Below are 25,298 nucleotides of genomic sequence, written 5' to 3' on the forward strand. Positions count from 1 at the left end.
GTGAGGCCGAGAGAGCCCTGATATCGCTGCTCCGTCAGAACAGTTTTATCAGTGCTGTGGCGAGCCCAAGGTCACCCAGCTGGCTGCATGTGGGGGAGCACAGAATCGAACCTGGCATGCCAGATTAGAAGTCCGCACTCCTAACCACACTAAACTGGAAGAGCAGAACCAATAATGGCTGTATAATAAAGGCCCATCTCTTGAAAATCCTCTTGTGTTGTGTTTATTGCTACCATATGTGTAACAATTGCAAGCACCAAAACGAGGTTCCGGACAAAGTGAACTTGCTTCCAATTGTCTTCCTCAGTGGCAAAATGTCCTTCAAAATAAGAAAGTTGACCTATTTTTCGTCATAACTCTCAGTATGCCCAAGTGGAAATCCTCACTCTCCTTTATCAAACTGGAGCGCTGCCACAAAGAATAACCAGGGCATACAGAATTAAAAGCAAGATGTCCTTGCATGAGGCTCTGCAGCAGCAGCCTAGCTCAAGAGTTCTTCTCCCTTCTGCACTGAAAAAGGGAAATAAAGGCTGTCACAACTGTAAGACACACAGCATTCTGAAATAGGTAGCTACTTTCATAGAGTGTAAATAAACCCAGAGATGCCTAAAATAAATCCTAATTAGCATCTGTTTGGCAAGATGCTAATTGGCACAAAGCCAACATGTACAGAAATATCATGAAGGCTGCCAATAGCTGAGTGGGCGAACAGGTACTTCTTCAAAAGGCTCTGTCTGCCTTCACTTCCCTTGTTCGCTGCTTCCTCAGTTCTCTTTTAGATTGCCATCTTCTTGCATACCTTGGGCTCTGCATCAGAACAATTCAGTTTCTGACTAGAAAAGCACATGGGCATTACGGCAGCAGGTGTTTGTGCACACTTTGTCTTTCACAAAAATCAACAGTGAACTAGAGCTGTCAAAGAATATGCACTTAGCCATTAGTGCTGAGCTACACCGCAAATTGTAAATGCTTAAAAATAAAAGTATTTTCTTCCCCTATGCCTATGTCTCCACACTTTCTGGTCTTACTGAAATGTTACTCCATTAATAGTTTTAGAATGACTAAAGCTGAAAGGTACAAGCACTGACCCTTGAGGACAGAAGAGTTTAGCTCAGTGGCAGACAGGGAGAAAAAAAAATTTACATCTCTGGGATTCTGTGGGGGAGTTAGACGTTTGAATGCAAGGCCAGCATTGATGGTCATATTTCCCCTGGACTTGTAGCCTGTTACAGGTGTTTTGGGTTGACTTTTTCTTGGCTAAATTGTTAATACACACACACAATACCTTTATTGGCATAAAGCAGATTAGCAAGATGAGCAGAAATAGTCAAGATACATCAATCAGTTTGAATTTTAAAACTGAAGACAGAAATTCAGCCACAATAAAATCCTTATTACAAGGGCAAATGTTGGAGGTGTCATGAAAAAGTTGGTTCTTTCTATCATATGTAGTGGAATTGTAAAAAGGTTCGAAAATGTTGGATTAAAATCCACTCAGTATTAGAAAAAATGTTAAACACTTTGTTTCCCATGTATTCTGAACATATGTTAAGTTTTATGCCCCCCAAATTATCTCCTAATGCTAAAGAATTATACTTTCATGAAACAACAGTGGTGAGAATATTAGTCGCCCAGCATTGGAAGCAATCTGAACTGCCTAAGGTGAACAGCTGGTTCAACAAGGTTGGAGTACTGTCTAAGATGTCCAAACTAGCAAGTCTGGTAAACAGGAGATCTTCTGAAGTGTGTCGAGATCACTGGCATTTTTGTACAGACTATATGAACAAGTAATATTTGAATTTGTATTAGATTAGTGGAGTAACTGAAGATGGTAGTAATTTTTATAGTATCTTTTGTATCTGTTTTTTCCAATTTTCTGTATTCTTCTTAATATTGAAATTAATAAATATCTATACTAAAAAAACCTGCATCTGCCCTTTATCATCTTAACAGAAGAAGGAACTTAGGAACCTCATTTTTTTCCTTCCTTGGAATCACCCAATCTAGAGTGTGAGACAAGCAAGATCAAACAATTGCAGTCTAATTTACAGAATTCAGAGATATCATACAGTAGGAGTAGCCTAACTGTAGTTCTCCAGATGTCTATGGACTACAGTTACCAAGAGCCCATGCTTGTTGTAATTGTAGTTCATGGACATCTGTAACGCAGCAATCCTCAATTTTGTTGAACTTGTGGGCACTTCTAGAATGCTGAAAACTGGTGTGCGTATGTGTGTGTGGGGGGGTGCCATAACAAAATGGCTGCCATGGCTGGATGGTTCCTCAAAAAGGAGGCTTCAAGTAGAGCATCCTCCTATGATGGGAAGCAGTTGTTTCTGAATGGGCACTCCCTTCCAATCCAAAAGGGCTCTTTTGAATCAGCGGTCCCCAACCTTCATCTGGTCGGGGACCGCCTCCAGGGGTAGGGGAGAGCCAGTGGCCCAGCTGCCGCAGTTGCTCAAAAACGCGCACGCGCTGAACTGCTGCGCATGCGCGTTTTGGCCACCAGGTGGCGCTAACACGCACGCGCAGAGTTGCCGTGCATGCGTGTTTTGGCCACCAGGGGGCGCAAACGCACATGCACGGCTATTCCGTTCGTGCGCGTTAGCGTTGCTAGCGCGCTGGCTGCCGCGCCGGCTGCCATGCCGGCCTCTTTCCCCCCCTATCGCTGCAGGGGGGGGAGGCAGGCGTGGCCGCTGGCAGCCCGGTACCGGGCCGCAGACCGGGGGTTGGGGACCCCTGTTTTGAATCACCTTTTACTTCGCTGAAGTGGAAGGAAGCTTAGACTGACTCTGTGCTTCAGAGAAAAAACACAAAAAAACACACATTAGAGACCAATATTTTACAGACTACAACAGAACATTTCAAACAGTTTCACAACTTTAAAGAAATGTAGCCCAAGAAAAATCATGATTGAACAGGTCTAAAATTCTAGCCTGCCCCCATTCTCAGAGAGGCAGTTTAGGAAATTCAGTGATTTTTATGAACTGTCCATTTTTCAAACTTTCCAAGAGCTGTCATTGTAGACTTGGGCCTTGTGTTACGTTGTACAAGCAGCTGGACTTGGAGAAGGCATCCTGACACCTTTGGGAAGCGCTGGAATTCTGACCTCTGCCAAGAGTAGTTCATTTTCCTTTGTTGAAATTCTCATCCCAAAATGATTGGAAACGAACGCTATAAGGCACGAAATTGGGTTTATAAATCATTGTTGAGAGGAAAGAAAATTGTTTTTCCGATGTTTTGTATAAGCTGGTGGTTTTCAGGTCATCTTTAGAATCTAAACACAAAATGGAAGTTAAACATCCTTGTCTACAGTAGTTGGAAGTTAATGAGTTACTATAAAGGCAGTCATTCTTCCCAGTCATCATGACTATCTGTGATCTTTTTAGAAGAACAGATCACTTCTGAAATCATAGCAATCCCTTAAGCAGATTTGGCAGCAAATGCATGAAAGCCTTCTTTAAAATTAGCATGTGAAAATCAATACAGGTGTACTTCCAAAGATATTATTCCCTAAACCCATGTCATGTTCTGGACAGAAACTGAATTTTGTATAAAAAGACACTATGTTGGCTTCAGAGTGCAAATTATTCCCAAATTAGTGGTCAAATCTCTATGTGTGAATTAGTACAAAGAAATTCTGTGTAGCTTGAAGGTTGTCACCATCAACTGTTGGAAACCAAAAAAATAAGGATTATTCTCCATTAAAATAAACCAGGACTCCCAGTACAATGGTTGGAACAGCCACCATTTCCTTCACCTAGCATGTCCTTTACTGCACAAGCTTTCTGTCCCTTCCCCAGAACTGAGACCTATCTTTTCCAAATCCTTGTTTCTAAGGCAACGGTTTCCCCACAGACGCTCTACTTGGAACGATACTTAGGGAAGCTGAATTCTCAAGGGCCAACTTGGCTACCTTAGAGTCAGTGACTAAAGCTCTCTTCATTTTATTAACTAACAGCAAACAACACGAAAGTGAATGGCAACCGTGTCCACTGCATGGGAGGCCTACTGGATATCACAAGGTGGAATGCGCTGGGAGGGGGGGTTCAGGGCCCTGGCAGATCTAAAACAGTTTCACGGGGCCTGCAAAAGGGAGCTCCTCCACCTGGCATTTGATTGAGGCTGACCAGAATCAGTAACACCTGCAGGGCCCCTGAACCTCCACTCCCAACAGAACCATGGCACTGTTTGAACTGTTCTAAATTAGGCTGCTACTTTCATTCACCCTTCCTATAGTTATATTGTTACAGCCCATTTAGACGTCAAGTTTCGAAGCAACAAAGCTTGATGTATTCTTTATGTTCCATGTGAACCACCCTGAGCCTCGGGGGAGGCCAGTATACGAAGATATAATAAATAAAACAAATAAAATGAAGATGGATGGCTTTGCATGGCTTCCAAAGTGCCCCAGAGAGGCCAGGGGGCAAAGGTTTTGCTGTTTCCTTCATTACTGGTGATCATTCTTGGATAGATAGCCACAAAATCACATTTCAGGATGGGCTGTCAAACCTGCCCCTGGGCACATTGGGTCCAGGCCGGCCGCGCTCAGCTGGGAGGGCGGGGTCTCCTCATGCTGGAGAGGCCGTGAGGTGCACCTAGGATGGAGAGGAGACCCGCCCTCCCAGCTGAGCGGGGCCGGCCCGTGGGCCCTTGTCCCAGGCTTGGGGACCCACCTGCGGGCTCGGGCTGGGGCCGCTCCGGCATCTCGAGGCCGAAGATGCTGCCGATGGTGTAGCCGAGGAGGGTCCAGCAGCCCATCGCGTAGACCAGGGCGCTGCGGCACCGCCACACCTCGGCCCATCGCGCCATGCCGGCCCTGGGCACACCGCGCAGGCGCAGAGGACAGCGCGCAGGCACAGAATGCAGCTCGCTCGCTCCCTGATTGGCTAAGCCGGCCAATCCCCCCGACGAATCGCGGAAGCCTCGGGCGGGAAGGAGGCGAGGCTGACGCCGCACCGCCGGGACGTGGAGCTCTGTCTTCCCACCACCGCGCAAGCGCGGAGGTGTCCCGCGTGGGGAATGGTGTTGGGTGCTCGGGCAGAGGCAGCGCCTCCTACCGGCGGGAGTCCGGCTGGAGGCGCCCGGGATTTAATCAGAAGGGGGCGCTGAGAACTGGGAGATTCTGCATTGCGCGGGGGGGTTGGACTAGATGACCTTTTGGGAGACTTCCAGCTGTGTGATCCTGTCTTGATGTGACAACAAAAATAGAGTCCAGTAGCAGCTTTTAAGACCAACAAAAATTTATTCAAAGCGTGAGCTTTCTTGTGCAGGCACTCTTCCTCAGACTAAATGAACAACCATTATAACTGTAACGCAAAAGTAAATTAGTGGCGAATGAGTAAACTGTGTCATAATACTCAAATTGATTTTTCTTGTTGCTATAACAGCTAATCAGTGCTTTTGCATTCAGTTGCATTCAGTGGGGGGGGGGGGAGAGACTCTCCTGGGCTTAAATCCTGATCAAAAATGGGGGGGAAACACTCATCCATCATGCGATCCGTGCTTTAAAAAGTCTTCAGGGATATTCTCAAGCAATGAATTGGGGGACAGGAGGAATCAGTGAGTACAATTTTGTCTTGGGAAGAAGCTCTGCTGGGTTCAAGGTAAGAAAATAAAATGATTGACCTGGAGCCCAGAAGTTTTACCCAGTATCTGTGATCCAGGCTTAGAGGAAATGCCATCAGAACAAACTACAGGGGTTATCTGACTCTGGTGGCAACGAGAGCATGAACATTTGCATATAACACCAGAAGCACACTAACAGGACATGCTCACATAGGAATAGTTAACTTCCTGGGGACAGATTGACTTCAAAAAGGTTAACTCACTATAGCTCCAAGCCCAGGAAATGGGAAAGAACAGTTAGGACCCTAAAGGTTGGAGGTCTGTACCATACATATGACAAATAAAATTATACACACTGTGATCTAGAGGAAAGTACATAATCAAAGGCATAAAATTTATTTGTTAGGATAGCAAAACCAGTAAAGATGGAAGTGATAGAAAGTGCCCATTTGCCAGATAATGGTCTCCTTCTCCCAAGCTGCTTGGGCATATGGACAAATGGACATTTTCTCATGGCTCCATCTCCACTGATCCTGTTATCCTAAGCAAGAAGTTTAAAATGTTGTTTATTATTGGCTGCTTTATTTTCTGAATCATTATGCATGCCCATAATTAGACCCAATTTAGGTCAAAACATTAAGTCTAAAGTGTACTGTTGTATAGTGCAATTAAGTTTTACTACGAATAGGCTTTCTGTATGTTTTTAATTATATGTACACAATAAATGTTTATATAAATTTATTGCTCATATTGTGCAGACATCCAACCTTTGGGGTCCTAACCGTTTTTCAGTTAGGTTTTTTGTTCTTTCCCTTTCATGTTTTTCTCCCCATTGCAGCTTTCTTCCTATATAAGATGAAACAGAAGGCAAGGGATGGCCAAAAAAGCTCAACTATTTAAGGAATTGGGGGGGGGGGGGCTGTGAGGTGCTCCCTATAAGAGCATTTTCTCAACCCTTTCCCTCCTCGATCTTCTTGCATGCAGAGTTACAGTGCCAAACACTGCTGAAGGTGTTGACCTATTGTGGAAGTTGGTAACTATACGAGCCTAAAGCAAAACCTATGCTGTATCTTTCTTTTGTTAGGACCATCTAACATTTTACTAGGAGCTACCAGGGGTAGTCAAACTGCGGCCCTCCAGATGTCCATGGACTACAATTCCCAGGAGCCCCCTGCCAGCGAATGCTGGCAGGGGGCTCCTGGGAATTGTAGTCCATGGACATCTGGAGGGCCGCAGTTTGACTACCCCTGAGCTACACCCTTGAGCTGCCAACTCTGAGTTGTGAAACAGCTGGAGATGTGGAGCTGGAGCCTGGGGAGTGGCCCCAGTAGGATGTAACCACCCAGCGTCCACCCTCCCAAGCATCCATTTTCTTCAGATGAATGGATCTCTGTAGTCCAGGATTTCTCAACCAGGGTTTCCCGAATGGATGGAAATTAATTAATCTTAATATAGATTTTAAACACTTTTTGGGTGATATGACCATTTAGGATCATGTTGACCCGTCCCCTCCAAAGATGGCCAATGGTGGGTCTAGAGGGCAGGGAATGGGCAGGGCCCCAGATGGGCTTGCACAAAGCTATGTTCCCCAACCCTGTTCTGCATGATTCCGCCACTTCTGAGGTTTCTCAAAACCTGAAGAATGTTTCTGGGTGCAGAAAGGCTGTAGTCTGAGGATCAGCTGTAATTCCAGATCTCTGTGCTCCCCTGGGAGGTTAGCAGTCCTGCAGTGTGCTCTGCAAGGTTCTGAGGTATCAGGCTGGATGCTAGAACAAAATGGTGAGATGGATTGCAGGCAGTCCCTATATCCAAGCGTGCTAGGAGGAAGCAGTAAAATTGGGGGCCATCCAGTTCAAAACAATGTGATGTAAGTATGTATGTAATGTAATGTAGAATCTAACTCTCCGGTCATCAAATAGGAGAACACACACAGCAGGGCTTCTCACTTGTGGGCATGCTTCCATGCGTGGGTGGAGATGGATGGGACTAGCAACAGGTCTCTTTTATTAATTACTTCTTTCGACAACTGGGAAAGCATCCGCCATTAATCACTGACCTTAAAATTTTTATTCCTCCTATGTTTTTATGAATGACAACTGATTCCAAAGGACTGATTTTGTTATTCTAGCCAGGAACTAGCCAGTCTTCATCATCATGCTACATATTTGTAGAGATGCAGTGATTACTACTAATTTACTCTCTCCTTATATCTGTACTCTTATGATTCTTATTCCCTTGTCTGAGGAAGTGTGCCTGCATATGAAAGCTCACACCTTGAATAAAACTTTGTCTTAAAGGTGCCCCTGGACTCACATTTTGTTCTGCTAGTTCAGACCAACATGGCTACCCACCTGAAACCACCTGATAAATTCATTATCAAATCGTTCTCAGGGTGAGAACAAAGGACAAATGTAAATGTAATTGTCCTATAAACAATACTGACTTTTGCATTTAGGCTGGCATTCACCTGCCTGAGGCTTCAAGCTATGCAGACGACAGACCAGGTGGCTTTTTGTTCTCCTGTATCTAAATGTCTTTGTATATATGGTAATGAGACAGTTGAGAACTTTACACATTATGTTTTGGACTGCCCCCTCTGTGATGATCTGAGAAATAAATTCATTAGTAAATTACTGCTCATTGCCTGGGACACTACAAAAGTTGAGAATTTTATTTTTCTGCTGCCAGAAAATGACCTTTATGTTTTTGTGAGTTGTGCACGCTATGGCTATGTTGCTATTGTTTTTTTTTTTTTGCAAGAAAGGGGCAGGATGAACAGCAGGAGATGGTGCCTCTTGAGGCAGGACGAACAGTATGGGTCTGAGGGAAAGTGCCCTGAGGGTGATAGAAGCAGACAAGCAGGTTGGAGGGCCGCACAGAGAGCGATCTGCAAACATCTGGAGGACAATTTGGTGATCCAAGGAAGTCAGCATGGATTTGTCTCCAACAGGTCTTGCCAGACCAACCTGGTTTCCTTTTTTGACCAAGTAACAGGTTTGCTGGATCGGTTGATGTCATTTACTTGGATTTTAGTAAAGCTTTTGACAAGGTTCCCCATGATGTTCTGATGGATAAGTTGAAGGACTGCAGTCTGGATTTTCAGATAGTCAGGTGGATAGGGCATTGGTTAGAGTAGCGATCCCCAACCTGTGGGCTGCGGACCACATGTGGTCCTTCGACTAATTGGAGGTGGGCCCCAAAGGACGCCTTCCCCCCCCCCCAGCCCTTTACAACACACTTCATTGTTGTGGTGTGTCTGTATCTTATTTTGAAGGGATGTTTAAACATTACCATAGCGATCAGAGAGCGCTAGGGCAGTGGTTGAGAGTAGAGGAGCAAACTACCCTCCCTCCCCACCGGGCCTCAGTAAAAGGCGTTGAGTGGTCCCCGGTGATAAAAAGGTTGGGGACCACTGGGTTAGAGAACCACACTCAAAGAGTTGTTATCAATGGTGTTTCTGCATCTGAGTGAGAAAAATGAAAAGCATGCCTACTGGATGGGGGATGCGCTTCTAGGTAACACTGTGTGTGAACGAGACCTTGGAGTACTTGTGGATTGTAAACTAAACATGAGCAGGCAGTGTGATGCAGCAGTAAAAAAGGCGAATGCCATTTTGGGCTGTATCAACAGGGGCATCACATCAAAATCACAAGATGTCATAGTCCCATTGTATACGGCACTGGTCAGACCACACCTGGAGTACTGTGTGCAGTTCTGGAGGCCTCACTTCAAGAAGGACGTAGATAAAATTGAAAGGGTACGGAGGAGAGTGACGAAGATGATCTGGGGCCAAGGGACCAAGCCCTATGAAGATAGGTTGAGGGACTTGGGAATGTTCAGCCTGGAGAAAAGGAGGTTGAGAGGGGACATGATAGCCCTCTTTAAGTATTTGAAAGGTTGTCACTTGAAGGAGGGCAGGATGCTGTTTCTGTTGGCTGCAGAGGAGAGGACACGCAGTAATGGGTTTAAACTTCAAGTACAACGATATAGGCTAGATATCAGGAAAAACATTTTCGCAGTCAAGAGTAGTTCAGCAGTGGAATAGAACTCCCCCTCATTGGCAGTCTTCAAGCAAAGGCTGGATACACACTTTTCTTGGATGCTTTAGGATGGTTAGGGCTGATCCTGCGTTGAGCAAGGGGTTGGACTAGATGGCCTGTGTGGCCCCTTCCAACTCTATGATTCTATGATAGCGGCCACTGCTGCCCCTCCTCTCTGCGGTGCTGGCCGCCTCAGGCTTTGGTTATTGCCAAAGCGGCAGAACCGCACAACCCTAACCAAGTGCATGTACTCCCACCATCACTCTGGTGATGTAATTAAACCGTCCTGAGCCTCATGGGAGAGCGGTCTAGAAATATACCCAATTAACTGATAAATAAATGTTAACACCATCTTCAATTTATTTTTCTTATAAGTACAAATACAGAAAGGCAAATTATTACACAGGGCAGTTTACAGTGAGATAAATCATGGTCCTTGAATATTTTTATGAATGGAAAAAAATAGAATTGGCAGAATACTGGCAACATGTGCATCAATAAGTTAAGTCAGAAATACAAAATCCCCCTTACATCTTTGTGATAAGTAATCATTAAAAAAAAACGATTAAAAGAAGAGAAGGAATGTTATTGGCTTCGTGGCCGAGTGTGATTGGTGAAAAAAAATTATTCAATTAGTTCATTGATTTTAGAGGCTTCCTTGGCAAGTACAAAATTAGGACGCGCTTGACACAGCCAGTTTCTTGAGGTGGTCCATAAATACCTGCAGACTGACATCATCCGTTAGAATTGGGGCACCTGATTCCTGAAATCAGAAATTACAGTTTAAACACCAAAACCCAAACAGAAAATGGTAGTAAGAGAAAACTGAAGCCCTATACCATAGCAGATCAGGGGCTAGAAAACCTAACTCAGCCATTGGCTGTTGAAACAAAAATGAAAAGGCCATTGGCTGAGTCTACAACTTTTCTTCTAGTCTCTCCACAATTTTTATTCAGGCTCTCTATAACACAGTAGCTGGTTGACCCCACTGAAAGACAGAGAAACTTTCCAAACGGGCAAAACACACACCTCCTGATTGGCAAAGAGCAACTGATGTATTTTCACAGGTGCTTTCTACTAAGTCAAAGGTCACCAATTCAGTTTTTCACAGGCCCAATTAAAGAATACAACCCTTAATCCAAGTGCAAGCATGGTGTAGCACAGGGGTAGTCAAACTGCAGCCCTCCAGATGTCCATGGACTACAATTCCCAGGAGCCCCTGCCAGCATTCGCTGGCAGGGGCTCCTGGGAATTGTAGTCCATGGACATCTGGAGGGCCGCAGTTTGACTACCCCTGGTGTAGCAGCTAGAGATCTCAGACACCTGGGTTCCAGGCCCTGCTCTGCCATGGCAGTCCACAGGAGGACTCTGAGCCAGTCACCCACACTCAGTCTAATCTTCCTTATTGTGAGGATAAAATGAAGGACCAGGGAATTATGGAAGCTGCTTTGGGTCCCCAGTGTGGTGCAGCGTTTAAGAGTGGCGGCTTCTAATCTGGAGAGCCAGATTTGATTTGCCACTCCTCCACATACAGCCAACCTTGGGCTAGTCACAACGCTGATAGGGTTTTCTGACTGAGCAGTCCTGTTAGAAGCTCTCTCACCCCCACCTACCACACAGGGTGTCTGAGACTCCTTCGGGCAGTGAAAAGCAGGGTATAGACCTTCAGTGCGGAGAAAGAAGCAAAGCAGTTCAATAACTAAATCAGAGTCCAGGAGCACCTTTAAGACCAACGAAGATTTATTCAAGGCGTGAGCTTTCGAGTGCAAGAATGCTTGGTCTTAAAGGTGCCACTGGACTCCGATTTTGTTGTGCTACTTCAGACCAACACAGCTACTCATTTGAGTTCAATAACTAATTAACCAAAATAGTAATCACTTACTTGACCCCATGCATAGAGGCTGTTATGAGTCTGAGAAGGATTCACTTTAGACAGGAGAAACCTTGCCTGTAGAAACAAAAATGAGAAAGCACGTTAGACAGAACAGATGCTACAACCAAGTTTGAGACCAGTGGTGCCTTGACGACCAGTCAGGTTCTATTCTAGGCCAGGCTTTCTCAACCAGGGTTTCGTGAAGATCCTGGAAGGGTTTCCTGAATGGCTGGGAATTAATTAATTTTATATATTTTTAAATTAAATGTGTAGTGGGTGATATGATCCTATATGGTCATGTTGACACCCCCCCCAATGGCCAATGATGGGCCTGGAGGGGTGGGAAAGGTAGGGGCACCAGGTGGGCATGTACACAGCTATGCTTCCCAACAATCACGCCACTTCTGGGATTTCTTGAAACCCAAAGAATATCTCACGGGTTTCTTGAGAAAGGCTGTTCTAGGCATAAGCTTTTGTGCACTCAGATAAGCACAACACTGTTCTGATGCAGTGTAAGACAGGATGCTGGATTGGATGGACCACTGGACTGATCTAGCCCCATTCCTCTTATATGCTATGTATTTTTCCTTTATTTTCAGCCTTTTAGGCCCTCCTTCCACGGGGTGTCAGGGTAGGTTACAAGAATATGCATACAAAATCTTACATTAAATTACTTTCTCAATATAAATTCTGATCCTAATAAAATTAGACAAGTCCCCATGCAAAGAGGTATCTTACCTGACTGCTCCCATGCTCCGTGTTAATGTAGCGTGGCATGGGGAACCTTGTCTGCAGGATTTCCTGGGCATCATCCAGAGGAGCCTGCAGTAAGTGCTTGAAGTTTTCATATTCCGGCATATCTTGATAGCCAGCTTTGCGCCACTGGTCGATAGTCTTGTGGAAAGAGGGGGAGAGCCGTCAATCAGTAGCCAGCAGACTTTTAACACATGAATACAGTAGGTTCCTGTCAGTTTTCGCAGAGTTCGTAAAAAGTCAATTGGCACGAATGCTGCAAACAGAGGAGATAAATGAAGTGTTTTCTGGGGAGAGCTACACACCGCATGTGAAAACAGTAGAAAGTGGCTTTAAAATATGAGGCTTGGACCGTGTAACAAACACGGGGCTGGGAAGGGAAGCCAGATGTCCCTGGTCAGGTTCTTCTGGAAGGAACCTTCCCACAATTTAAAAAGACAGAACTTGAAACAGCTTTCTTGGATACCTACAAACATCCAAAATCCAAAGGACTCTTGGGGTCTGGATTAAACCAGAATATTCTGTAAAGAGCCAAGAGCAAGAACTAAAAAGTGACTAAAAAGGCAAATGGGATTTGGGGCTGTATCAAACGGAGTATTGTGTCCAGATCACGGGAGGTGATGGCACCGCTTTACTCTGCTCTGGTTCGGCCTCACTTGGAGTACTGTGTTCAGTTTTGGACACCCCAGTTGAAGAGGGATGTAGACAAACTGGAGCGTGTCCAGAGGAGGGCAACGAAGATGGTGAGGGGTTTGGAGACAAAGATGTATGAAGAAAGGTTGGGGAGCTTCGTCTGTTTAACCTGGAGAGGAGACAACTGAGAGGGGATCTGATAACCATCTTGAAGTATTTAAAAGGCTGGAGCAGAGTTGTTCTCTCTTGCCCCAGAAGGACAGACCAGAACCAATGGGATGAAATTGATGCAAAAGAAATTCCATCTAAACATCCGGAAGAAGTTCCTGACAGAGCGGTTTCGCAGTGGAACAGGCTTCCTCAGGAGGTGGTAGATTCTCCATCTTTGGAAATATTTAAACAGAGGCTGGATAGCCATCTGACAGAGAGGCTGATTCTGTGAAGATTCAAGAGGGTGGCAGGTTACAGTAGATGAGCGATTGGGATGTGAGTGTCCTGCATAGTGCAGGGGGTTGGACTAGATGACCCATGAGGTCCCTCCCAACTCTATTATTCTATGATTCTATGATCTGAAGATCACAGGGTGTTTTCTATCTCTATGTGAACTGTAATAGATAGAAGGGCCACTCTGTAAAACCCTTTGGAATATGCACGGAGCAGGGCTTTCCTGACACTGGAGAAGGGAGTAAAGAACACCTCTATCATGGATGGAAAGTCCTGCTGACCCAGATGTAGGAATAAGTTCATAAATAGTCATCAGTACTCAAATATTAAGTGTCAGCCTATTACTCCAGATTGGAGTTCATGGAGGGAGGGAAGCCCCTCACAAGGCATCTGTTGTGTGGAGAGGAAGGGAAGGCAAGTGTAAGCTGCTATGAGACTCCTTTGAGTAGTGAAAAGTGTGGTACAAAAAAGAGTAGGTTTTTATACCCCACTTATCTCTCCCTTAAGCAGTCTCAAAGCGGCTTATCATCACCTTCACTTCCTGCAAAAGGCAACTTATGAGGTAAGTGAGGCTAAGAGAGTTCTGAGAAAACTGTGAGTTGGCCAAGGTCACCCAGCAGGCTTCATATGGATGAGTAGAGAATCAAAGTCCAGATTACAGTCTGCTGCTCCTAACTGGTACTTAAAAACAGAGAAATATGACAGACAAGATTCTTCACGAGATTCTCCTTGTATGCTCACGCAACACAGGTGAATTCAGCACGGACAGAAAGTTATTTGCACATTACCTCACCAAGGTAAATGACGATCTGGAAGAAGGTGTCCATCAGCAGTATCCGATCAGCAAGGATGCTGCTGCTGTCCAAGAGCACAGGCTGGGAAAGCAGAAGGGGCAGTATTAGTTCCCAGCACAGCTCAGCAAGGAGAAGGATATGCAACAGGGCAGTGCTCCCCAGGACTCAAGTCCTTGAAAGAACTGCAAAGCCGTGTGGAAATTTAAGCTGTTGCTCCTACAGTTGCAACCACCCTCTGATTTTAAATAAGACCAGACCCAAGGGTAGAAAAATAATGATCCAAAATGTTTTTCAAAAAATGCTGCCTTGAGCAATCTTACAGTCACAGCAGTTTGAGCATGCCGGATGTGCCTCTCAAAAAAGAAGCTATTGATAGTGCCAGAATTTGCACTCGAAAGCTCACACCCTGAATAAATCTTTGTTGGTCTTAAAGGTGCTACTGGACTCTGATTTTATTGTGCTACTTCAGACCAACACGGCGACCCATTTGATAGTATCTGTTAAACATCTACATCTGAATTTTCTGAAACAATTGAGGATACATTGCCCTTTGCTCCCAATCACATTTAAGGAAATCATTGTTCACATTTACCACTGAATGGAAGGGGTGTGTGTGTCCCAATACCACTGATTAAGGGTTATACAAGACTTTTTCTATAATTTCGGTTGGCCTATTCATAACCTTAAGGCAGAGGTGGCCAGACTGTGGCTCTCCAGATGAGCCCCTGCCAGCATATGGTTCTGTGAAGAACTGGTACATGAATCCCAACATGAAGGAGGCCCTGCGCTTGATCTGTGCCTCATTAAAATAAGCGTGTAATCAACAGGAATTGGTGGTCAAATTATTGTGCATAGTGTCCTACATTTGTAAAGGTTTTTCTGAACCAGTCTGCAGACACACCTCTGGCTGGGGCTAATGGGAATTGTAGTCCATGGACATCTGGAGAGGCACAGTTTGGCCACCCCTGCCTTAAGGAATGATGGTCTGAGTCTGTCATACTTTAAGGACCGTCTGTCCCATTATGCACCCCCTGAGATCACATGGACTGCTGATGGTGCTTTGACCAGAACAAGGGTTTTTGTTATTGTGGCCCCAACCCAGGTCAACGCTCTGTCTGAAGAGACTTTGCCCTGGGGGATCAGCTGAGGTTCCGCAGGGCCTGTAAAAGGAAACTATTCCTCCAGGCATTCCCTTGAAGCTATCTGCCTAGGGTATTTACAAAACTGCACCTCTGAAAGAGACGGGACTCACCTCTGGTGGTCCGTAGAATGAATAGGAATAGAGTATAGGCTGGATCATGATGAGGGATTGGGTCAGGTCTTGCCTGGCAAAGTGGTGGCGATAATAGGAAGACTCGTCCGGGCTGTTATTGAACACTTGAAGGAATGGAGAGCGTCGTAAATGGAACATGAACTGCATGGGAAGCAAAACAGAGAAGTTCTGCTGGAACTTCAGCCACTAACAGGCCAATCACAGCTGTTGTTGCCTACTACACATTTCCAACTCCTCTTTCCATCTGGGCATTTCTACACATTTGACTAGACAAGCACAGTCTAAGGATACTAACGGACATCAAAAGGACATTGAGAGCTTTGCCGCTACAAACATCTGCTCAAGAATCACACCAGGGGCTCCACCGTCAGCTTTCCAGAAGCTTCTGGAAAAAACCAAACACTGCCTCACCTGAGGATACAGAGAGAATGAATCGGATAGTTTGAATGAATTTGGGTCGTCCTTGTTGTACTGTCCAAACTTCTGGCACTGTAGGAACAAGGTGTACATCTCAGTTAATTCCCTAAGAATAATACTGTCAAAGCAACAAGATAATTAGATCACCTGTAGTAATAATGTTTATATATTGTAGAAGGAAACAAATTTATCACACAAATGTAATAAAGGCTCTGCCTTCAAAATTACAAAGGGGAAAATTGCTTCCCAAGATCCCCAGAATGTTTCTCACAGTCAGTTGTGTTCCATTTGGGTCACGTCATGATTTTCTAAGATAAGCTTGCAAAATGGTAGGGAAAAGAATGCTCAGTTCAGGTTTCAGACCACAGCACCGGGTAGGAACTTAGCCTAGTGCAGGGGTAGTCAAACTGCGGCCCTCCAGATGTCCATGGACTACAATTCCCAGGAGCCCTGCTGGCTGGGGATCATGGGAATTGTAGTCCATGGGCATCTGGAGGGCCGCAGTTTGACTACCCCTGGCCTAGTGTGTCATCTGAAATGATAATCCCTCGTTGGCAATCAGAATTAGGAAACGGCACTTGATGTGTGTTGGCAAACTTCCTCTAATCTATCAAGGACATTGTTGGATCCCATTGATCTATTAATTCTGTGCTGGTCCATGACCATATTAATAAAGACTTTGACCTCCTGATTCTGATTTGGCTTCGTGCCTAATACTTTATATGCAGACGAAATACTTCAAGAAGCCGTCACAATGCTACAATGTAAATGCAGAATTAAGTCTCTAATTTCCAGCCTGATTTCAAGTGGGCAACATTTGTTTTTCCAGAGGAGACATAATATCAGATATTTGCAGGTGTTTTTATCATAGTACACACCTGGTCACAATTGTACTTCATCAGAATTCTTAGGATTAAGGTAAACTGTAATATGCAGTATATTTACACCATTGAATAAGATAAAAGCTGAAAATCGCTTAGTGTTTTGAATTGACTGTGAATGTGACAAGTGCAGTTGTTCTTGATGATCTAGTTAAGTGATATATACTTGCTAAATTGCTTGATCCATACATAATTATTGTATATAGTGGTTTACTGGCCATTTAGCACTGGAGAAACTATTGTTATCATGTTGCTTATTGCTGAATATGTTTGACTGGTATTATTAGGGTGTATATTGACTTTGGACTCTCCATTATGTATTTTTGGAGCTTGCTCACCCAACCTTTTTGGTTATCAGATGGAAAACAAAGTCAAGCAACCAACAATTAGCCATTGTTCACCGGCGAATCATAGTTCAAGTTCTTATCTGTGGTTAACACCAAACATTATTTGGCAGCTCAAATAGCTCTAAGGCTCTCCTTTCCTTTGGCTTTCAGTGATCCTAATTTGCAAGGAAAGCCAAAACTGCAGCCTTTCTGGCACTGAAACAGTTTGCAAAGTGGCTGAAAAGCATTATTTCAAATCACAGTTTGGAGGAAACTCTGGCCAGTAAAAACCAGGGAGTGGATGAGAAGAACAAGCAGGCCCTCTCAACCAGACACTCACTTTGCAGGTTAAGGTCTTCTGTTTTTTTGCATTAACCTGTTGGGATGGGATTGTCTTTCCCAACACACTTTAAATTATACTTCAGGATGAGGAGTACAACTGCAGATCTGTGCAACTTAATTACATCTTAATGCTTTGTTAAAGTTTTCTCTCTAGATCGTTCACCGAAATGAACTGGGCTGTTTGAATCTTGTTTTGAATTTTACTCATTAAATAATAAAGTCCCAAATCAAAAGCTTACCATTCTTTTACAAGACAGGACGGGTACTTTAGATGCAGATTGCCACAAATATGGACACACAAGTCTGAAAATCAATCCTACTCACAAGTCTGATAAGCTGCCTGTCCAGCCATCGCAAAACATCTGGCCCCTCCTCCGATTCAGCTCTGTAGACTCCCAGGCGGGCCATCAAGACGGCAGCTGCTTCCTGGTCAAAGGCAGCTTCAATATGCTGCAGCTGACTCTGTGCATCTGCCCAGCTAATAAGAGGAAGGATTGGTATAAAAGACAAAAAACTACTTAAGGACGCAAGCAAAAGCTTCTGCCTCACACCTGCACTCCCATCGTGAAACAGTAATACAAGCAATTACAGCACAAGCGTGAAGCCCACAGGGCACTGCTCATTTTTTTCACAGTTTTGTTCTCACTTTCTAGCAACCGTAGTCACACGAATGCGCCGCTGCATGCTGGAATGCTGATAGTGCGTGACAAACTGCACAGCGCCTCTGCCACCCTGAGGAATTGGAGCGTTGTGCTGAGAAGACAGACAAAAGGCTCCTTTAGGACAGATGTTACATCTTAAAAGGTTGAAATTATCATGTAAGTTACGTAATAAAATCAAATAAAAGCAGTGCATTATGCTGGCAGGGATGTCAACAGACAAACCCTGTTACACGGGGCCACAACAATCAGAACTAGACGAAATCAGGTTAGAAGAAGAGTGTGTGTTATCTGCCATCAAGTCACATCAGACTTACGGGAGAGGGGGTTTGCTATCGCCTTCCTCTGCAGAGTTTTCCGGGGGGGGGGAGGAAGGGTCCCCCACTCAACTACTGATCCTACTTAGCTTCCATATCACAGCAATTCTAGAAAGGGGCTTTCAAGGGAAGTGAGAGGCAGAGGGGGACTGCTATTGCCCACCTTTGCCAAGCCTTCCTCGGTGGTCTCCTTTCCAACTACTGACTCTGCATAGCTTCCAACTTATCATGAATGCAACAAGGGGCTGTCAATGCAGGTGAGAAGCAGAGTGAGTGACAGCCTAGGGGGTGAGACATGTCTGGCTGTCCAAGTTAGAATAGGGCCAATCAGGGTGCAGCCAGGGTCTTGCTAATGAGGGCCTCTTGGTCTGCTAAGGAGCTCTGTCCCAGCCCTGCTAGCGAGCTGCCCAGCCCCTGCCTGCTCCACTTGATCTGGCTGAGAGTTTCAGCCCAAAGCCACCTTAAGCTGCCTGGCAAGAGGCCAAGGGGGGGGACCCTTTCAAGGCCCATTCTTAGGAACGGGCTTTGAAGCTAGTATATGGGATATAAAATGCAAAGTTCAGATTACAAGATAATATACTGGAGAAATAATTTTTGTAATAAAACAGTGTGAGACCTTCTGAGAGCTGTTGAGAACAGGCTATGCAAAGCTTCCTTCCCTCCCCTAAGGAATTAATGACCCCTCCCAAAACCAACAGCATTGCTCAGGTCTTGCAAATGGAAGTATGTTATGAAAAACAGTGAGAACAGCACAAGGGGGGAGGACATGCTAGAGAGCATAATGACGCAAACTAGGAAAACTAAACAAAATCACGGCTTGAGCTTTCAAGTACAAGCTCTCTTCATCAGACGTGCACTTGAAACCTCATACCTTGAATAAATCTTTGTTGGTCTTAAAGGTGCTACTGGACTCTGATTTTGTTGTTCTACTTCAGACTAACACGGTTACCCATTTGAATCCATCCTTAAGGAAAACTAAAGTTTACATTTGGTTCTTGATAAAAAGCAACCAATCTTTTGATGAGTAATGTGCATAAGTGAGTTGCATGGTGAACTAGAATGTACAACAAACATTACAGATGCATAGAAGAAGGAGCCTCACCTGATTCACTACTTCAAAATAAATGGAAAGGGTCATGGTAGGATCCAGGCTACAAATTTTCCACTGGCATGTTCCACCTACCCCAAGTTCCTATGACAAAGTCCAAAGATAGTCAGGTTTTATTCTAAATTCTAAAACAGTTGAGTCTGTTTGCATTAAGGCTGCAAGGCTGAATCCACATCTGTTCATGCAAAATCATACGACAGTTAACGAATAAACAGTTAAGAAATGACTGCAAAGGCTGCAACCAGCAGCCTGTAACCACGTAAGCAGCTCAGGATGAAGTGCAAGTACGATCAGGCCTGCCCACGTGGCCCTAGAAGCTACTCTGTCTGCCATCCACACTGAGGATATGGCTAATTAATAGTATGCATGGTAGTGGATATCCAGTCTGACAGTTATTACAGGAAGGACCATGGCTATCTGGGGTCTGCACGCAAAGCTAAATCTCTTTCCATACACTAAAGCAGGGGTAGTCAAACTGCGGCCCTCCAGATGTCCATGGACTACAATTCCCAGGAGCCCCTGCCAGCATTCGCTGGCAGGGGCTCTTGGGAATTGTAGTCCATGGACATCTGGAGGGCCGCAGTTTGACTACCCCTGCCCTAGAAGCTACTCCATCTGCCATCCACACTGAGGATATGGCTAACTAGTAGTATGCATGGTAGTGGATATCCAGTCTGACAGTTATTACAGGAAGGACCATGGCTATCTGGGGTCTGCACGCAAAGCTAAATCTCTTTCCATACACTAAAGCAGGGGTATACAAACTGCGCCCCCCAGATGTCCATGGACTACAATTCCCATGAGCCCTTGCCAGGCAGGGAATTGTAGTCCATGGACATCTGGAGGGCCGCAGTTTGACTACCCCTGCACTAAAATATTGCACACTGAAGAAACTAAATCCTTGTTATTGCATCACTTCAAACTCGCACGAATTCTCACTGGAGCTCAAAGTTTAAGCCACAAAGCACATTGTTCCAAAAAGTGTTTATCATGCAACATGTGGCAATGACACCCCCCCCCCCAAAAGGATCAAAATAAGGAAAATGCGCTCAAGCCTCTGTAGGGTCAAACATGTTGTAAAACTGAATATTAATATACAATGATATGTTAATTGAGTATTGATATTAATACTGGATATTAATAGCCAGTGTCCAGTGAGTGTCGTAAAGGAGCCAGCCTTTCTCCTTTATTATACTGGAAGTGCTCATCTGGACCAGGGCCTGCTTTAAAAATGTAAACGGCCTCAAAGAATTTTAGCTAGCCTTCTGGTCCATAGAATAGATTATGGTCCTTAGTGTCCTACATAGTTAACATATCTCTGTATGTAAAGGAGCCAATTGTATATTTAACATCCCTGTTCCTGTATTTTACGCATGCTGCTTTATTTATTTGTGCTTGGCCAATGATAAAAGGCAAGTAATAGGGCAATGGGATACCAGTATGGTGTATCAATTGATAAAGCATAATGAACAGACTTCTACGGAGTCTTCAAACCTTCAGTGGTTCTTTAATGTCCAGAATATTAAACAAATCCCAACATGTTTCGCTGTGTCGCTTTTTCAAGGGACATTCATTTCAATGTTTTCAACAGGAACTTCAATTTAGAGAAATAATCTCTTAACAGAGAGTAAGACTGTTGTAACAACTGCTACTCCTAGCTTAAGGCATTCAAAACATTGAAATTGATGTCCCTTGAAAAAGCCACGCAGCAAAATGTGTTGGGATTTGTTTAATATTCTGGACATTAAAGAGCCACTGAAGTTTGAAGACGCCGTAGAAGTCTGATCATTACAGTGTAACAATTGATACACCATCCTGGTATCCCCGTGCCCTATTACTTGCCTTGAGTCTGGTCCCTCACTGGGTCCTGCCCCTCCTATTTCATTTTTGCTTGACCATTGGATAAAGGCAGCAATGCTGAAATGCATCTGGTCAATGGTGGCATTAATATGAATCTCCCTTGGATTTTAATGAGGCTATATTTTAAGCCTTGGGTTTATAATAATTTTAATAAATATTAATATTCAGTTTCACAACATGTTGTACCCTGCAGACGCTTGAGCACATTTTCCTTCTTTTGAACCTCTTTTAGGGTGGTGTTCTTGACTTGGGACGGGATATTTTCTCCTTTTTGTTGTGGACATGTGGCAATGAACCAGGAACACAGAATTCCTTACCGTACTAGTGAACCTGCATATGATCCCCCAAATATAGAAGCAGCAGTTAAATTCTGAGATTCCCCAGTTTTCTTCTTTTAGGACAGCATTTTGTACTCTTGTTCTGCTGGTGGCAGGATTTAACCCATATCTCTCAATTTGTTAGACTTTCAAACACAACAAAATAAAAATCCCTTACATTTTCCGAAACACATGGCCCTTTGGCATTCAGAGATACACATGGCCCAATAGCTCCAGCAATCTTCAGTTCTCTAGAGGTCTAACAGAAAAGAAAAACATTCTGTCAATCAAAAACAAAACATCATTTTCTATTAGATATCTTCATCTCTTCACAATGAGACAGAAATCAGTCTGCCTTGACTTCTCAATTTAGGATGGTGAACTCCAAAGATTAGATGAAGTTTGGATAAACATAAAATGAACAATGTACAAATCTCTCTCAAAACAGAGGACATCCAAGAAGTATTTTTTCGGTGGGTAAGGTGTAGTCAATGCCATTATGAGACACTAAGGAAGGGGTCTTGATTTACTAACGAACTCTTTGATCTTGGTCACTATAAACACTGGGAAATATCATTAATTTGCCTCAGAGTAAGTAGTTCTGTACTTGACCATGTATCCTTCTTTGAACCCAATAGGTGCCCAAGCATACTCACCTTCACTTCTAAAGTGGCCCCAAAAGCCATTCTGAATTCCCCACTGAGATCTTTACTAAACACTCTCTGGAATGTCTGCTTGAAGAGAGAGGTGTTGAAGGAGTCCCCCATCATCATGTAACCCCTGGGGAATAGAGAACATCAGTGAAAGAATGAGTTGCAGCATGTAAGGGACCCAAGTATTTAGTGACAGAGAGACTCTGATCACTGCCTTTTGGAGGGGGGAGGAAGTGTCTCAATATACGATGCTTCCCTTTTTTGTTTCTTCCTCTCAGGAGACCCAAGTGTGCAACCTGACATCTTCCTACCAGCTCCCTTTTCCCACACTGGATGCTTAGCAGATGCAAACTTGAAATCGTAGCTTTTTACTCAAGCCTGACTAAGAGCTCTGGGGCACTCAGAAGCTGTGCTAAGGTTACGTTGCTTGGTCCTAACAAAAAGCATTAAACGTCTTTTCTTTTTGGCATTTTGCTTTGGAGCAATACAGCTACCTGTAGGTCAACAACAGACCAGCTTACTCACTCCCCTTTTGTGGAAACCATTAAAGAATCTGAAAAATCCCTCCAATTGAGCTATTAAGTAAAAATCCAATTCCACAGGAGAGGAGGAGAGCCTGGAGAACTTGAACACAACTTGAATGCATTTCTCATTTAAACCAAGGACAGGAACATGCAACTGCTGACCGTAACTGATGAGCGAAATGCCTGGCCTTGTGGCCAGGGATGGGGTAGAGAAAGGAGGTGGGGATACAGAAGGACCCCTGCAGTGGAACAGCATCATATTGGGTCTTGCCCTTCCAAGCCCTTCTCAGAGAAGCCCACGTCATCTGATACCAAGTGCAAGGCTTACTTTTCCAGCAGACCTTTCCTGCCCTAGTAACACTCTACTACTTCCTCTCATACATTTCCTTCCTATGTGAAAAAGCGAAAGGACAGCATAACAGCAAGAGATGACCCTGCCCCAATGTCTTGGGGAAGAACATTGTTTTCCAACAGCTTTGCCAATACTAGCCTGCTTCTCATGTCTTTTAGGAACTGACAGAAACCATGGAAAACCAATCTTTAAATGCCTGATCATATATAGGTTTACTGGGAAGTAAATCCCATTCAGTTCAATGGAGTTTCTGCCAAAGTACTGTTTTGACCGCCATCGATCTGTGTATTCTGGAGTTTTGATATTTGAAAATTTTGATGTTTTATGGGGTTTTATGATGTGACTTTGCTTAGGGCTGCAATTATAGAGCAACTAGGGGCAAAGCCCATTGTATGAAGAAATACAGTGGGCGCTAGCATGCCCCTGGGGTCCTCGCTGCCCTCCTGGATGGGCACCCACCCCCCGATGGCGGCGGGCCGGCCACCCTCCCGCCGAGTCCCAGGGCCCTCGGAGTGGGGCCCAGGTGGGCCAGACAGTGTCCCCGCAGCGTGGGTCCCCCCCCCACACGGACTTACCTGATCCATGGGGTTGCTTCTCTGGGCGGGAGAGGTTGACCGGCGTGAAGTTGTTGGCAGCTGGCGCGGCGGCGGCGGCCCTGGCGCCAGATCCGCAGCCGCTGGGTCCTCCTTCCCCCCAGGGAGCTCCCGGCAGCTGCGCGCAGCGGGGCTGGTAGGGGCTCCCTGGCCGGCGGCAAGGGAGCAACTGTGAGCCGCGCTCTGCGCAGCTCGCAGTTGCTCCCTTGTCGGCAGGGCGGGAATCGGCCGGGCCAACCAGCAGCCGCTTTGCGCCTGCTGATTGGCCCGGCCGATGGTCTGTCCGGAGGAAGGGGCCAATCAGCACCCTTCCTCATCCCGGACAGAGCCCGCCGTAACTCCTCCCCCTAATCCCTTACGGCTTCATTTAGTCCGCGGCACCCATGGCGCCGCGGGCTGTGTTAAGATGATATTCAGCTTATGGGTCGAGAACCTCAAATGCATGGCAAGCCCTTGCAGAACCTCTGCTTTTGGGAAGGATTACTGATAGTTAGCCTATGTTGGCAGCAGGGGTGTCTTTTTGCTTGAACACAGGGAAACAGCAGGAGAGTGAGACTGGGTCACTCGGTGGTGGGATGGATCCTTCCGTGGTTTAGACCCTGAAATGGTCCCTCATGGTGATAAAACACCCGATGCTCAGCTGGAGTTCCCTGCCCTCACAGTCCTGGCCATCACACCAGGGAGGTTGGAACCTGAGCTCTTCTTTTTGTAGCATGACTATGAGATTCCTGCAGACCAGTCGTCCCATGTTGCTGCCTAGGGAGTTGAGAGTGGGCCCTAAGTCTGGAGAAGTTGAAGACCACGACATTACAGCATGACTAAGAAAAGGGATCCATAATTTAGCTTTTATTTACACAATATGACTACTGCTGCAAATATTTCGCTCACTCCCCCTGAGGGAACCCATAAGCACCCTGAAATCCTTCTCTTCCTGGGAAGAAAGAGAATGGCTGCAGACATAGTCTAAGTCAGGGGTAGTCAAACTGCGGCCCTCCAGATGGCATTCACTGGCAGGGACCCATGGGAATTGTAGTCCATGGACATCTGGAGGGCCGCAGTTTGACCACCCCTGGTAAGTGCTGTGTATTAGTCAATCAGCCCTTCCCTGCCAAGAAAAGCATGGCGCAACAGACCACTCTGCTGAGGAAGGAGGACATACCCAGTTAGATTGGCACAACATTTCATCTCCAGAAGGCCCGTCTGATCCAGAGCACAGGCATAAATATCAATGCAGTGTCCGTTGGCTGCTGTCCGGTTTGCCAACGTTTCGTAATGCTGCAAAAACATATGAAGAAGCTATAATACTGAAAAGTCCAATTAAGGGCTTGTCACTTGAGAGCTTCCTTGTATTTAGTAAGTGAGGCGCTGCTGCTACAGAACATCCACAAACATTCCACTCCTTCAGGGTTAATGCATCTGACTGGGCATGGGCAGTGTGATTTCTGTGAGGAACGCTAAATATTAGTTTCCATATCAGAATACGGAAATGAGAGTTGGGGACAGTTACTTATCCTCAATAAACAGCAGCTGGATACATACTTATCCAGGATGCTTGAGGCTGATCCTGCATT

At 45.1% G+C, this 25,298-nt stretch overlaps 1 protein-coding gene across 1 annotated transcript in view; it reads right to left on the minus strand.

Moving 5' to 3' along the window:
* Window positions 1–9,944: 9,944 nt before the first annotated feature.
* Window positions 9,945–25,298, minus strand: part of SEC23B (SEC23 homolog B, COPII component) — a 35,115-nt gene continuing 19,761 nt past the window's right edge. Inside the window, exons 9-20 of the mRNA XM_077309732.1 lie at window positions 24,887–25,002; window positions 22,262–22,385; window positions 21,784–21,864; window positions 19,423–19,512; window positions 17,991–18,097; window positions 17,669–17,822; window positions 15,790–15,867; window positions 15,358–15,519; window positions 14,100–14,186; window positions 12,220–12,375; window positions 11,491–11,556; window positions 9,945–10,371 (exon numbers count right to left, since the gene is read on the minus strand). Coding sequence (XP_077165847.1) covers window positions 10,282–10,371; window positions 11,491–11,556; window positions 12,220–12,375; window positions 14,100–14,186; window positions 15,358–15,519; window positions 15,790–15,867; window positions 17,669–17,822; window positions 17,991–18,097; window positions 19,423–19,512; window positions 21,784–21,864; window positions 22,262–22,385; window positions 24,887–25,002 — 1,311 coding nt within the window. The 3' untranslated portion in view covers window positions 9,945–10,281. The remainder of the gene's footprint in view (window positions 10,372–11,490; window positions 11,557–12,219; window positions 12,376–14,099; window positions 14,187–15,357; window positions 15,520–15,789; window positions 15,868–17,668; window positions 17,823–17,990; window positions 18,098–19,422; window positions 19,513–21,783; window positions 21,865–22,261; window positions 22,386–24,886; window positions 25,003–25,298) is intronic.

Source organism: Paroedura picta, chromosome 14, assembly GCF_049243985.1.
Source record: "Paroedura picta isolate Pp20150507F chromosome 14, Ppicta_v3.0, whole genome shotgun sequence".
Classification (NCBI taxonomy): Eukaryota; Metazoa; Chordata; class Lepidosauria; order Squamata; family Gekkonidae; genus Paroedura; species Paroedura picta.